The following is a 16,194-nucleotide window of genomic DNA, read 5'->3' on the forward strand; positions in this document are numbered from 1 at the left end:
ACCATACCCTACCCCCCCCCCACTCCCACCTGCAAAAAAAAAAAAATGTGGGGAGAAAAGGTAGATTTCAAAATTTTTGCCTGAATACCAATAAAGAGATACTTGCAACTACCTCCCTTAGGATCAAGCTTGAAGAAATGTTACAGGACATTAAAAGGGTAAGAATAAGCCTTGAACACGTTCAATTTGTTTTCCTTTGTAACATCCCATAAGCCATTCCGGTCACTATCCCCCGAGGGCGGGGGGGACTGCTCAACAGGCTGGGCAGAGCCTGCATGCTGCAGGGCCTGACCTCAAGAGTCAGGAAGAACTCCAAAGCCCAGAGCCAGCTGTGGCCCCCAAAATTTAAAAAAAAAAAAAAAAAAAAAAAAGATACAAGACAATTAAGAGTTTTCTTCCCCAAAAAAACTCAAAGTTCCTAGAAATTCAATGGGTCATAATGTAACTTTTGATAAATAGTACTAGATACTTTTCAACACTGATAATTCCTCAAGATAAACAGATCAGGCCCCACTTCCACTGCCAAAAAGGGAAACTTTTAATTGAAAAAGGAAAACTGGTGGAGGCCAAAGAGGCAGTAGGGGGCATGGTGCCCGGCCTGCAACAACCGACTCAGACGTGGGCCCCTTGGACCCTCTAAGAGCAATCCCCGAGCAGAGCCAGGAAAACAAGACCTGAGCACCCTGGGGGTGGCCCCAAATCAAACCAAAACAAAAACCAAAGAGGTGGGAAATCTGCTAAAAAATTAATGTAAAAACGAATCTATTCTCAATGTCCTAGGAATGCACGGCCTGTCTATCAATCTATCCCCCACTGGGCCGAAGAGAGTCTAGACGGTGGGGAACCTGACCTGCACGGGGCCAACCCAGGTTCAAAGACAAGCAGACACGCAGGCGCAGAGCATCGCCGGGAATGAGCCCTGAGCACCACCGAGCACATACTAAAGACCAGGGGAAAACATTAAAAACAAACCAAAAAATCACCTTTAAATTTCACCATGTCAGCACCAACAGAAAAATAAAAGTATGGAAAGGGAGAGAGGAAGAAGGAAAAAGGAAGAGAGGAGAGGGAGTGAGGGAGAGCAAGAGAACAAGGGGGGGGGGGAAGAGAGGAAAGAAAAGCAGCCGCCACAGAGGGGCAGGGGGGTTGCAGTAGATGGGAGGGAACCTGGGACTCTGGTGCTGGGGAATGTCCATGGGGGAGGGGTGGGTGGCGGAACACTGTGTGACTGAAGCCTGACCATGAACAGCTTTGTGAGGGGCTATCTCACAGCGACTCAATTAAAAAATAAATAAATAAAATAAAAAGTATGGACACAGGTAACAACGCACCGGTAGGATTTTACAGATTCTACAGCAAGTGCAATGGCCCACCACTGACTTGATCCATTTGCTGCAGCTACGCACTCCGGTGTGAAACACTGACTTCTTCCTACTTCAATCCTGACACTGTCACGGCCGGTTTGACTCCGGAGGGTGGGGCGAGTGTTACCTTTAGCCAACAGGCTATCTCCTCTCTCGGGCAACACTCAAGTCTGAATGCAGTGCAGGTCAGCCTGTCCCATACCTCAGAAACAACATTTCTTTGGCTTTTGGGCCACACCAGGTGCAGCTCAGAGCTGCTCCTAGCACGGCTCAGGGAGGGACTGTGATGCCCAAAGCTGACCCCGGCCGGCCAGCCCTAAGGTGGGCACTGCACCCTGGGTGCCAGACTCCAGTCCTCACATTCCTATCTGCTCCAGGCGAAAGCAGTCATCTCGGACTCGGCCTTCGAGACAGAGCTTCTACCCCACTCACAACCTTGAACCCCCTTAGGAGCCGAGAAACTCGACACAGGCAAATCTGTATCGAATATATCTGACTTGGAAACAATTTCCGCCCTTTGCTACTCAGAAGTATTTTGCTCCTGTTAATGAACAAAACTACATCGTGCATTCTGTGCGCCCAACATTCAACTACGCAGCCCTATACACTCACAGCCCCAGGTTTAAGAAGCTGGGCTTCAGGGCCAGAGAAGCAGCAAGGGTTCAACGCACTCATGGGTGGCCCCGAGCACCGCCAGGAGCAGTGCCCCCCCTACGCACAGGCCCAGGAGAGCAGCACCCAGTGCCAGCGGTTGTGGCCCAAAACAAAGGGGGGGGGGGAAATAAGCTATGTTCTAAGCAATCGAATATTGAGATGGTTCTCCTAGTAGGGAACATAATAAATTCTAAATGAGTCTCCGAACTTTAGGCCAACCACAAGAGGAAAAAGTCCATCTGTGCATGAGATAGAACTGACGCTAAATCAAAGCACCATCATTCTGACAACCATGCAATATTTTCAAGTAATTTTATTTCAGGTAATTTTAAATTACTGCAAATCTCATGATGGTATGTACACATTAAGAAAAAAATCAAAAACACAAGTTATATGGTTTGATTTTCCAAGAAGAGACCTACCTGTATCTGTGAAAGACTGAATATCATAGGTGAGATCAACACTGAGGTTTTCAGAGTTTTCTGTTTTTTTAAACACTAGCCCAATCACCCACATCGTGCAAAATTCTTCCCTGCAAAGTAAGAACTCTATTACTCAGTTTACTGGAATTTCATGAAAATGTTTATCAATGTAGCTGACAGTGGATGTGAAAAAATTCAGAACACAATGTATAAACAAACCAAATAAAACTAACCCAAAAATGAATCAAAACTCACCCTCTCCCCGCCACCATCTCTCTCTATCCCAATTACTATACAAACAACAGTTTTAGGATATAGTATATACCTATGTACTGACAGCTAATATAATAACGGCGACTTATGCTAAAGTAAAGGTACTGGGGGCCGGAGCGATAGCACAGCGGGTAGGGCGTTTGCCTTGCACGCGGCCGACCCGGGTTCGATCCCCGGCATCCCATATGGTCCCCCAAGCACTGCCAGGAGTAATTCCTGAATGCAAAGCCAGGAGTAACCCCTGAGCATCGCTGGGTGTGACCCCCCCAAAAAAAAAAAATAAAGCAAAAAAATAAATAAATAAATAAATAAATAAAGGTACTACCTAGAAGCATAGAAGCACAAAGTCACGTTCAAGGGCCAGAGAGAAAGCTCAGTGGCTGGGCTGCACATTCTGAATGCAGGAGGCTGCACCTGACCCCTGAACACCTCACGGTCCCCGCAGGCATCACTGGGACAACCAAGACTAGAGTAGTCCCTGACCACAGTAGGGATGGCCCTCAAACCAGAAAGAAACAAAAGCTGTGCTCGATGAAGAAAAATGAAGACAGTATATTGGGGAAATGTGCAACAAGAAAAGGACAGTCATGATTACTTGGATATACTTGTTAAATTTAAACATCAGTTGGAAAGTCCCCATCAACAAATTTACACAGAATAACAGAAACCAAGGGGACGCAATTACCTATGGACACTGGACAGTTTTATTTTCCAAATGGATCAGACACGGTTTTAATAATTAAGACTGAAGCAACAAAAAAATTACAGAGCTCTGGGAATGTCGCTCCGTGGAGTCTGACCCTTCGGGCCCAAGGCTGAGAGTTCAATTCCCGGGCCGAGGTGCCGCCTGAGCCCCCGTGTCGCCGCACCTCCCCTCTGGAGATGCGCACTTTCATGTCCAGTGCGGGGCTGTGTACTGGGGCCCACATTCTCTGGAGTGTTATGCTCCCCCGCTCTCATCCTCAAAACTTACAAAACCTGGTTTCACTTAAAAAAAAAAAAAAAAAGTTCAATGGCAGCCCTGTCCCAACTTCACCCAATGTGACAAGGGTGCTTACTGTCACCACCTCCTGGGGGCAATGAGAACCCTGCAGAGCTCAGACAATGGAGGTGTGACGGTGGGAGCCGTGCGACACCTCTCAGGACAGCAGCGCAACTGGGTGAGAACAAGCCTCCTCCCGACGCTCCCTTCCAGCAGTTTATTCATCTTCATTAACTTCCTGAAACATTTTTTGATCATTCTTTAAGCAAATTCTTAATAACAAGCACTATGAAGTAAATTGAGGACCTGTTCTGGGGCAGGCTTCAGGGGTAGATAGGAAAACTGGAAATAATGGTGGTGGGACTGGTGTTGGAATACCGAATCATGGACAACCTGCAAACCAGTGTTCATATCTAGTGTAAGGGGAAAATAAAATTTTAAAAATGAAAATTTTTATTTTTCCTTAGGTTTTTTGGGTCACACCCAGCGATGCACAGGGGTTACTCCTGGCTCTGCACTCAGGAATTACCCCTGGCGGTGCTCAGGGGACCATATGGGATGCTGGGAATTGAACCCGGGTCGGCCGCTGTGCTATCACTCTAGCCCTGTAAATGAAAATTTTTTAAAAGAGGTTATTCATAGGGGCTGGAGAGGGAGTACAGCAGGGAAGGCTTGTGTCTTACTTGCAGCCAACTGGGTTCAATCCCCAGCATCCTATATGGTCCCCAAGCCCCGCCAGGAGTGATGCCTGAGCAGAGTCCGGAGTAAGACCTGAAAACAGCTGTGGGGGGGGGGAGAGAAGGGGGCTGGGGAGACAGCGAGGGAGGCTCATTTATGGGATGGAGAGAGAACTCAGAAGGCACACACTTTGCATGTTAGAAGCCGTGGTCAATGCCAGCCATCACAGGCTCCCCTAAAACACCAAACTGGAAGTGGTAACTGAGCACCAGAGGGGGTGCACCCCACCAAAACAAAAACCAAAAAGTCATTAATATTACACTGTGGGGGCAGGGGAGGAAGGACACAGAAACAGAACCTTGAGTATTAGTAATACAGCAACATGTGAAGGCTGGCTGTGGGGACCCTAGGACAGTAGAGGAAGTGGACAACGGCTGAAGGTGTGGTATTAGAATGCCTCATTCCTTGGCGATTAAAAAAAAATTAAGCTGGATTTCATTTTCAAATATTTTTTAAAACACAGCATTCAACCACAAGCTAGCCTATAAAAGACTATTAACGGAATACCATAAAGCGGCTTTCATTATCCTATCTTCTCGATGCGAGAATCTATCAGTGCTGCAAGGTCAAAGCCAAGTCAGCTTTATTTCAAAAATTTGGGGGGTGGGGGAGGGCGAAACATACGGCAGCTACTGTAACAGGCACCCGAGGGCAGAAGGGAAGAGGCCGGCAGGGCTGCAGCTTGCCGCACCCCCTCCCCACGCTGCAGACCAAAGAGGAAGGCAGGGAAGAGGAGGAAGGGGAGAGCCGTGGGAAGGGAAAACGCTGAAGAGCTGACTCGAGAACTGAGACTCCGGTTAAGAAAGCACCCCGAACCTGAAGAATCGCTCCAAGGCTCTGCTCTGGCACCCGGGAGCAAGGCCCAGCTCCACACGGCCCCCGCACCCACACCACTTCCATCGGGAGGGACTTCTCTCGAGAAGAGTTCTTTTCCACAAGAATTTTGGTCAGGACTAGCCAAACCTTCAATTTGGTTTTGAACTATTTGGTAAAACAGTGACAGACTATTACAACTGGCAAGGAAAGTTTCTCTGAGTGCAAGTTACGGTGGAAAGTCAATCACATTATATTGCCTTACTTGTCAGGATTTTCTTTGGGTGCTGGGAATGACTGGGGGTTCACGTGAGCCAACGTAATAAATTCGTTCTTCTCCAAACTGCCAACCAGGATTCGGATTTTTGACTCCACCAAGCCCACCCTGAACAAATGTCAGTATTAATTAAAATTCAGGTTAAATACTTTGAAACGAGCAAAATTAGAAGTTTATGTAAAGCAATTCATATGAAAATCGTATTTAAACACACATGTGGGCAGTCACCTGTCTGAACTTAATATATAAAACTAAAGACTTCTGTTTTACCCAAAATTGCAGGAACGAAAACTGGGGGAAAAGAGAATCATGTCATTTTCAAGTGAAATTATAAAAAACGGCTCAACAAGTACCTAATGAAAAAAGGACACCCCAGTAGTCGAACACATGGAAGGAAACACAAAGATCTGTATTTATTCCCCCAATTCTCATACTTCTGGTTTATGCATAAAGTAAAACGAATGTCACAAGGACTCCCTCCCATCTCCTGTCCTCTCTGCTTATCTGAGTCATTCGGAAGCGTTTTGGTTTTTAGAAAGTCTAATCTTATACTTACCATTCTAGGCGTTGTTTTTCTGTTGGTGCACTTGCTAGAAGTACAATATAATGCCTTTGAAGATAAAGACAACATGCTATTTATTTTACTTAAATTCTAGTGCTGGACATCAACACCATAATGTAATAAGCTTTGTTACAGTTCTAGATCACTTCATCAATTCAGCAAAGTTCCCGAGAATTTCAATCATAAAGCTAACTCCCGCATTTCTAAATATAGGAAATATAATTTTTCTGAAATAGTTCATTTTTAACAAATTAGTACCCCCGGAGCAGTTTAATTCAAGAATACTAAACAAACATTAAGCATCATTGGTTCAATGACTTTGATGGAATGCTCTGACTATAAAATCAGAAGAGCTGCTCACTAAAATAAAATTTATCAAATGAGTTATTTTCAATGCAAATTACCAGCAGGGCTTTGGGGACACCCAAGAAAGATCACTAGGTCAATATTTTACATCAGTAGCTTCAGGAAAATATCGCACGTGCTTGTGAAATTCAAATTAAAAGGTACCAAAGATTAAATTACATGTTGAAAAAAAAATACCTTTTAATTTTTGTCCAACTCTTTTTGGTCAAGCTTCAGTTATGCTACATATCAGTGCTATGCAAACCGCTCTCCCGGGGCTGAAGAGCCAGCTCGAAGGGCTGAGCGCGTGCTCTGGCTGCAGCAAAGGCCACCGACAGCAGAGCCTGCAACGGTTCCCAAGCACTGCTGTGTGTGCAACGGGCCCCTCCACACCACACACACACAGAACAGTCACTAACATGAACACAAAAACATCCAACACACAGAATCCAACCCCACCAACTGTGAGAAAAGAGCCTTTCATTTCAAAAGATACCATCACTACATGAAATATTTCGATGTTTATGTTGCCTCCAAAAGCAACCGACAATCACCGCCAACATTAGTTTGGAAAGAGGACAGGCAGACACAACAACGGGCAGCACACATGCCTTGCACACCGTCAACCCAGAATCTATCCCCAGCACCCCATAAGGTCCCTGAGTCTCACCAGGAATAATCCCTAAGCACAGAACCAGGAGCTAAGTCCTGAGCACCGCCAAGTGTGACACAGCAACAAAGTAAAACCAAACACAACGGGGCAGCCCTAGTTCCATCCTGCAGTGCTGGGTCCCGAGGGCCACCGTGCCCCTCCAGTCATGCACAGCCTGAGCACTTCCAGGTTGGATCAAAAATCTTTTTTTTTTTTTTGGGGGGGGGGCGCAGGGGAGAAGATGTGGAATGGCACAGGATATATATGCTCTGGGTAAGTAACTGGGCAATTCTGGCAGGGAACACAGTTACCCCAAGGACTGAGGGAGGCAAAGGGCCGTGGATTCAATCCCAGCTCCTCATGGCATCACGGGCACCCAAGGACTGCTCCTGCTGGCTGCCAGCACTACTGGAGACCCCTTCCCCAAAATGCGGAGCTATTTAAACGGAGGACAATGACATATACACAGCAGGCACGAGGGGTCGGAAACCAGAGACAGCACACAGGGTGCTTGATCTGAACGCAGCCAACCTGAGTTTGATCCCCAGAACCCCATATGGCTCTCTGGGCCCGTCGGGAGTGATTCCTGAGCAGAGCCAGGAGTAAACCCTGAGCATCAACGAAGGTGCCCTCCTCCCGACCCCCCCCAAAGAGGCATACACGCAAAAACTCAGAAGTTACTTGTAGGTTCATCCACTTAAGGATAAATTCCTTCTATCTTTAAATTCTGCCACTATAAAATAGTCTAAACGACCTGAATCTTCGATAAAAGGCAAAATACACAATCCACATTTGAACATCTATCTTGTTGGCAACTTAACGTTTCTGTGTTTCAAGAGTTCAGCTCTGGTTGTGCGAAAGGGGTAGGGGGAGAAGCACCCACTCTATACACTGTCTAACGCAGCTGGTTTCACGTACAGCGCAGAGTGTGAGGTACGAGGGAGGCAGGATGCAGAGCCCAAGCAGCATTCACCAAAGGCACTTAGGACGCTTACTCAGACATCACAAGAGTATCACAAGTCCTTTCCACTGTCTCATTTTACGCAGATAAAGTGGGTAACTTATTAAGCTTAATAGGTGCAGGAGAGATGGCGAAGTGAGTCCAGCACTCGCCTTGCATACAGCCGAACCCCATACCCGGTATGGTCCGAGTCCGGCCAGAAGTGATCCGAGTGCAGACCAAGGAGTAAGCCCTGAGCAGTCAGGAGTGGCGACACCGCACCCCCCACAAAAAACTTAAAATAAGTTTAATTTTAAAAAACTGCAAAAATTTTGTTGACCATCAAGAATTCATTTACAAGCCTAATCCATCTGAAGAAGTGAGCATGAAACCCCAACTAGCAGATTAAACTTTTAAAGTGAAAACTAGTTTTCAATTTCTCAAACCAGAGACCAAGAAGTATGTCTAAATTTGAACAGTATTTGTTGTTCAAGAAATTTTCATGAGGAAAAAAATGTACTTCACACTACCACTTTAAAAAAAAAATACTGTACCTGAGATCTTCCATCTACAGTCCTATATTCTTAAGGAAATAGTGATGATCTCACCCCAAACCCAAAGGTAATCCGTTTCTGATTAAAAAAAAAATAATTTACAGGGGCCAAAGACAGTACAGCAGTACGGAGCATGCCCTGACAGGTAACCTGGGTCCTACTCCCAGCATCACACACTGTCCCGAGCCTGCCACAAGTCATCATCACCACAGAGCTAGCAGTAAGTCGTGAGCACTGCCAGATGTGTCCCCCCAAAAAACAAACCAAAAAATTTTTATTAAAACTCCAGGGAACTGGGGCCAGATCGACAGCACAGCGGGTAGGGCGTTTGCCTTGCACTCGGCCGACCCGGGTTCTAATCCCAGCATCCCATATGGTCCCCTGAGCACCGCCAGGGGTAATTCCTGAGTGAAGAGCCAGGAGTAACCTCTGTGCATCGCCGGGTGTGACCCAAAAAGCAAAAAAAAAAATAAAAAAAATAAATAAATAAAATAAAAAACTCCAGGGAATTAAAAGCCTATTTAAAAACTTCTAAGAAAACTAACCTTAAATGCTATTATCTAAAAACACTTAACATTTTATCTTGGCAGATCACAACTGTGCTATACATTTAAAATATACTTATATTGTAGCAAAACTCCTTGCAACTTCAGTGTAATTCAAGACCAAAATTATAGTTCCTTTCTAAATTTCAAAAATTTTTGAAACTTTTTACATACTCTATTATAAATATAGACTTTCAAATTAAAAAGCATTAATCTTATACCCTTGAGAATATTTTTGCTATGCCACTCAAACCCTGATGGAAAAGAACTTCTGCTATAAGTAGTCACATTACTAGTTATATTGCTATACAGGAAAAACAAATATTTTCTTAGAACTATTTAAAATTTCACAAAGCAATTTTACCCCTTTTTTCTGAAGGAACACTGACATCTTCTGGAAGATGTTCTGTCTGCTTTTTTTATATGGTTCCCTCCCTTCCAAGAATGTCGGGCAGGTATATTACACATGGTTTTAAATCCTACACATAACAAATGGCAGTATTTTCAGGATATACTTCAAATTAGGATTAAATCTATCTGAGTCAGGGGAAAACTAAGGATTTCAGTTCAGATGTGTATTTGTTGGGGTACTTCATATACTTTTATTTTTTTTGGGGGGGGGCCTTTTTGGGTCATACCCGGCAATGCACAGGGGTTACTCCTGGCTAAGCACTCAGGAACCCTGGCGGTGCTCAGGGGACCATATGGGATGCTGGGAATCGAACCCACGTCTGTCGCATTACAAGGCAAACGCCCTACCTGCTGTGCTATTGCTCTAGCCCCTCATATACATTTTTTTAAAAAACCCAAACATGGACTATCTCTAAAATCTAAAAGCAACCACTATTTTAAAGAGAAAAAGTTTTAAATTGAAGTATTAAATAAAATTTGCCACGTAAATAAAATACTGTCTTTTTTCCCACTTTCAGGTCATACCTGGCAATGCTCAGGGGCTACTCCTGGCTCTGCACTCAGGAATTACTCCTGGCGGTGCTCGGGGGACCATATGGGATGCTGGGGTTCGAACCCAGGCCGACCACATGTAAAGTTAACATCCTACCCTTTGTACTATCACGCAAGCCCCCTATAGCCATTCTTTTAAATCTTCATGTTCCCAGGACTTACAGCTGAAATTTTAGTCACCCTGATACAATCTTTTATTTGCTGCTACATCCTCTTAGTCATTTTTGATAACCTAAAGTGTTTGAATGTTTCAAGAGAAGATTTTCATGATTATTTACTATTTCGCAAATTCAAAGACAGCCTAAATGTTTTTTTTTAAAAAAAAAAAAACCTTAAACTTCTAGCAAAGCAAATTTATTGAAATATAATTACACCATGAAGGTTTGTTCAATTTCAACATAATCTCTTCAAGTGAAGAAAGTTGCTTAACTACATACTTCCAAAATCATTCTACCCCACCCCACCTCTTGCTGGTAGTAAAGTAAAAGAGGCAAAAGAATAGATCTACCTTCACCTGTGATCCTGAGGAATTAAGAGGTACAGAAACTTTCTATGAGATTATTATTTTCCAAGAGAAAATAATGTACTCTTTATGTGGTCATTTAAAGAGTATTGTAATAATATATACACTTATTAGTTTAAATGCAAAAAGGTACCTCCCTCAATATTGGTTAAAATAAAGGCAAAGAAATATGAACTGCTTAATGGCCAGCACACATTGTAAGGAATGGCTAAAAAACAAGGGCACTGTAGGCTAATTTAACTTTTTACTGACACCAAAGTGCTCAGAACTCAACAATTAAGCTTGGCTCCACTATTACTCTTTCATGCAAAGATACAGAAACAAAACACAGAGACATCATGAAGGTCATCATTCTTGTTTTTAATTGGGGAAATAGCAGAAAGGAACCTTGCTCAAGATATTACAAAACACAATCCAACACATGATCAAAGTGCTAAAGAAAAAAAATTTTAAGTGGGACTTTGGCAAGTTTTCACCTGAGGGCAAATGAAAGTGCAAGTCCATTTTTTTTAAAAGTCAGATTTATTATAACTTACAATTTTCATCAAAACCAATACAATCAGGCATTTAACCTGGACTACTGCTGTATTAAAACATTTAATAAAAAAATATATTTCTATATATATTATACCCACTTAGACCCCAAGAAAATTTGCAGAAATATTTGTTCAGGCTTTTATTAAAATTGGGGAAAATGGCAGGCCAATTATGTGCTGTAACTACTGAAGACCATTAACTGAATATATTTACATTTTATTAGCTATGCCTACGTTATAAAGAATCTCTGGAATATAAATAAATATCCAAAACTGGGAAAATTAACTACTGATTTTAACCATTCTCTCTTTTGACAGGATATACAAGTTCATGTTTTGATGATGACTAACATACAAGAAATCTGCAGGGGACCACACTTTTACTTGACCCAAAGAAAGATAAAAAGAAAAGAAAAACTACGGCTTTAGCAAAAACAGTACACTGTTTATGAGGACACTTCTAGATGATGAAAATGTAGAACATTACCCTAGCAAGAAGAGATGTTATAGATGCTACCATTAAACCATTACTTAAGAGAGCAACATGTCCAACATGCCTTAAAATACATACTTGTACTTCTGAAAGAAGTTTGGAGCTTCAAAAAGTTTGGACCACTCTCCCTTACTCAGCAAAATTTCATCTGTGATAGCAAGACCTAAATTAAAAACATATTAAATGTTTGCATGCTTCAATCTAACAACCTAGAATTTAAAAAGTATTAAGACATACCACTTCATGCATTCAACACAATCCTAAAATCTTAATTTCAACAAACTGCAATTTTAGTCTATGGCTCTTTGAGCTCAGACTTTTACACAACAGAAACTATTCAAAATGCTAGAGGAATTTTGATATCAGAGTTCTGGAAAGTTATTATCGCTCTAAAAGTCTATGCTCACAAAATGGCCCTCCAAAACCTTAAGCACTACTATAAAAAAAAAAAGAAGAGCCTCTTTCGATTATAGTAAAGACTTTACTTTTCAGAGTTTGAAACTTGTTTAGCTGATTCTATCTATTTCCCTGACGCAGAACACACCAATTCCAGCTACTTCCCACTGACTGACTTCAACCATGCCTTCTAATTAATGGAACTACAAGGGTACAGAAAAGCGTGGCAGTTTGTCCAAAATAATGGAATTTGGCCCCAATCCACACCACTCTGTCAAGAAACTTATACCACTCATGATTTTCCACAATAATATGGGTAATAAACCACCCATATAAAGGCCTAGCTTGGGATACAGCTTTAAGTAGTCTCCTTATAATAAAAATTTGCCTAAAAGGAATTGCATTTCTCAAATTAACACTCATACTATAATCAATAAACACGCAACTGTAATTAAATCTACTTAGCAAATGCTTCAATTTACAACACTACTGTCTATGACCATCTGTAAATCCTTTGTGTATAAAGGAGAGGATAAGGAGAAACACTTACCTTGTTTAAACTCCTCCACCATGACCATCCGTGTTGAAACGGACACATTGTACGTGGAGTTCTGCTGTGGGTATGCTGGTGTAATTATAGGCATAAGATGGTACCTATCACTGGGGTTTACCTACATACAACAACAGCCAATCAGTTTCTTCAAGTACATATGCAACAGTTACTTGGACTTTTACCCCTTGTTAAACTGAACCAATGATTAAATTTTATTTCATTCAAAGCTGGAGTTGAGAAAGAAAAACCATGTAAGGAGACATCAGTTTTATAGGTATTATTTATAGAAGAGATTTTTCTAAACTATTGGATAGTTTCATTTAGGTATGACTATTTGAGTAACCTTATTAGAAATAGTGTGCCTATGAAACAAAACAGGTTCTTCTTGGGCATCTCTGATGTTTAGTTTTTCTCTTTTCAACAACAGATGGGGATACAAACATAATTACTCTGGAGTAATGTAATATTACAATATGTTATGTATAAAAACAAATTTAAACACAATGGAAATTTAGATACTAATAAACTATAACTTTTAAGGAATCTAAGCTATTGACACATGCTCAAACTACATATCTATGCTAGTCTCATTTTAAAAGAATAAAATGATTTAATACATCTCGTCTTAATCATATGCAAAATCATATGGCATAATTCAGAAATGGAAATCATAAACTCATTCCTCCAAAATTAATGCTTTTAAGTTTTGAAAAAGAAACATACCTTAATAAAATTTGAAACTGACAGAATCTTTATGCTATAGTAAGATAAAGCTAATGCAGAAAAACACAATTTCTAAAGCCTTTTAGAAAGCCTTAATCAAACCTAAGTTTCTTCTTTCAATTATTACTTATTATGGTCATTAAAACTGAGTAAAGGTCGTAACTTCACATGAAGCAGAATATAAGTTCTTCTTTAGCCCAACCATGCTTTTGTAATCTGTAATAGCCAAACCAATTTGCAATTATATCATAGTAATTAAAAAGATACTGCTTAGAAGATAACTGCCACAAGTAAACATTAAAAGTTTCCTGCAGCAACCCAGTTTTAACAAAATATTTAAGTCAAATAAAAAATACAGGGATTTTTATTATCCTTTTATTATTATTTTTTAGCACAAATGCCCACACAACTTTCTCTTACAAGGTAGTTTTCTAGATAGTATATAAATTTAAAATGTTGATGAACTTAGTATTAAACTATGTACAATCAATTTTATTTTACAGGGTGCAATAAATTATGCTTCTCACATCAGAGGACAATTATAGCTGAAGTTATCTAAAAGAAAGAATAAAGCGGACATGTACACTCATTTGTAAATGATGGGAAGTCTCCCTGATTTTTACTTGTTATTGCACAGTGTGAATTTGTAGGGGAAAAAATAATACACTAACCCTTGGGTCCCATACAGGCAAATTAAGATTGCATTCTTCAGGCTGTTTCAATAGCACTGGATTTGGCCATTCCCTGTTTAAAAAGAGTGTAGCACTTGATAAGACTATTGGATATTACCATCTAAACGTATTTATTTTGTTAAACATACAGCAATTGTGAATGTGATTCTTCTTCATTCATTCATCTTGCCCTCTTGGTATATATAACCTCTTATTCCTTTCTGTTGACAACAGGCTCCTCAAAATACTTTTCCTTTAACTATAAAACTCCAAACTATTGGGCAGATGAAGAAATCTCTGCTTTGCAAAGAACTGGCAGAGTACTAAACACCATCTATGAAACATCTCATTGTGATCCCTAAATCTAAAAACAGGATATAAACTGTATGCAAAACTAAAACCCAGTCTTTATACTAGCTCCAGACAGTAACAGTTCAACACAAAAAGCTAAATGACTACAGACAAAGGGGTATGATAAACTGTAGAAAATGAGTAGGAAAAATACTCTATCTCCTGGCTTAAGAGGCTGCTATCATGAAGATATGTTAGTGTTTAAAAACGCATTTTGAGGGGCTGGAGCGATAGCACAGCGGGTAGGGCGTTTGTTTGCCTTGCACGCGGCCAACCCAAGTTCGATTCCCAGCATCCCATATGGTCCCCTGAGCACTGCCAGGGGTAATTCCTGAGTGCAGAGCCAGGAGTGACCCCTGTGCATCGCCGGGTGTGACCCAAAAAGAAAAAAAATAAAGATGCATTTTGAGCTAGCGATTTCAGCCCTCCACCAAAAGGACTAAAGACTAGAAAACATCTGCCACCCATAATATAAATATCACCTCCTTAAAAATATTAATTGTTGGAGCCAAAGTGATAGCGGCAGTGCAGGGCCCTTGCCTCACACCTGGCTGATCTGGGTTCAAGCACCAGCACCCTTTTTGGTCCCTGGTGCCCCACCAGGATGAACAATGGGTGCAGAGGCAAGAGTAAGTCCTGTTCACTGCTTGGCTTGGCCCAAAAACAAAAACAAAACAAAATATTAATTGCTATGTATGTGAATATGCTGCATTATTAAGAGAAATTATGGCAGGTTCTACTCAAGTTCATCACACGATTATGATTAGGTGCTGGCAACTCAGAAAATAAAATGGGTCAAGTGTAGCAGCTTCGAATTATAAACTACCTCTAAAAAATAATTTTTTATAAAGTAATTATAAAAGAACTCTTTAACAGAGGGAGATGGTATGGAAGTTAAGAATAGCAATGGAAGACGAATTTTTAGATCAATTTGATTAAGAATGAAAAACCCTAAAATCTTTTGGACCAGAGCAACTTTATCTTTTATTAAAAGAAACACAGAGAGGGCCAGAGAGAGAGTACGGCAGGCAGGACAGCTTGCCTTGAATGCAGCTGAACTGGGTTTAATCCCCGGCATCACATATGGTTCCCCAAACTCTACCAGGAATGATCCTTGAGCTTAGAGCCAGGAGGAAGCCCTAAGCACTGCTAGGTGTGACCCCCTACCCCCACCCTATGCCTTGCCCCCAACATTTTTTAAGTTGATAAATACAAAGACGCTAAAAAGAGTTCATCTTTAAAAAAAAATTTCTTTCCTGAATTAATGACTAATTTATGGGTTGAGGAAACACCTTTTTCAAGTACTTCTATTCCTTAAGGGTTTTTTTTATATATAAACCTTGTGTGGGGTTTTGGGGACCACACTTATTGATATTAGGGGGACCATACGAGATGCTAGGGACTGAAGCCAGGTAGGCCACATGTAAGAAAAGCACATTACTCGCTGCACTACAACTCTGGCCCCTGCAGAAATATCTTTAACATTGTACCAAAGATAAAGAGACCATTAGAAAATATTTTTTAAATCATGAGACTACTTGTCTATTGATTTGGAAGTGATAGATATATGTATATATATTATATACATGATATATGTTTCAACCAAACTAATATTCTAACCTATTAATTCCTTAGACTTAGCAAACATTTAAATTGCAATTTATTTAGTACGTTTACACATGGAAATAGAAATAGAACCTGCCTTACTACTCTGGGAAACTGAGGGGAAAGGAATGGAATCTGGTTTGCTGATGTATACAACCCAATCTCCCCAAGACTACTTAAATTGCTTACATATCAAGAGCAAAAATAGTAACCTGAATCCAGCTGCAGATATGTCATAGAAATAAGACTAAACTTCAGT

At 41.2% G+C, this 16,194-nt stretch overlaps 1 protein-coding gene across 2 annotated transcripts in view; it reads right to left on the bottom strand.

Moving 5' to 3' along the window:
* PAPOLA (poly(A) polymerase alpha) overlaps positions 1-16,194 on the bottom strand; it is a 61,726-nt gene that overhangs the window by 17,855 nt on the left and 27,677 nt on the right. For both annotated transcript variants that reach the window (XM_055133919.1, XM_055133918.1), the window contains exons 10-15: positions 13,980-14,052; positions 12,583-12,703; positions 11,715-11,799; positions 6,080-6,133; positions 5,512-5,631; positions 2,441-2,550 (exon numbers count right to left, since the gene is read on the bottom strand). In XM_055133919.1, coding sequence (XP_054989894.1) covers positions 2,441-2,550; positions 5,512-5,631; positions 6,080-6,133; positions 11,715-11,799; positions 12,583-12,703; positions 13,980-14,052 — 563 coding nt within the window. The remainder of the gene's footprint in view (positions 1-2,440; positions 2,551-5,511; positions 5,632-6,079; positions 6,134-11,714; positions 11,800-12,582; positions 12,704-13,979; positions 14,053-16,194) is intronic.

This window comes from Sorex araneus, chromosome 3, assembly GCF_027595985.1.
Source record: "Sorex araneus isolate mSorAra2 chromosome 3, mSorAra2.pri, whole genome shotgun sequence".
NCBI classification, from domain to species: domain Eukaryota; kingdom Metazoa; phylum Chordata; class Mammalia; order Eulipotyphla; family Soricidae; genus Sorex; species Sorex araneus.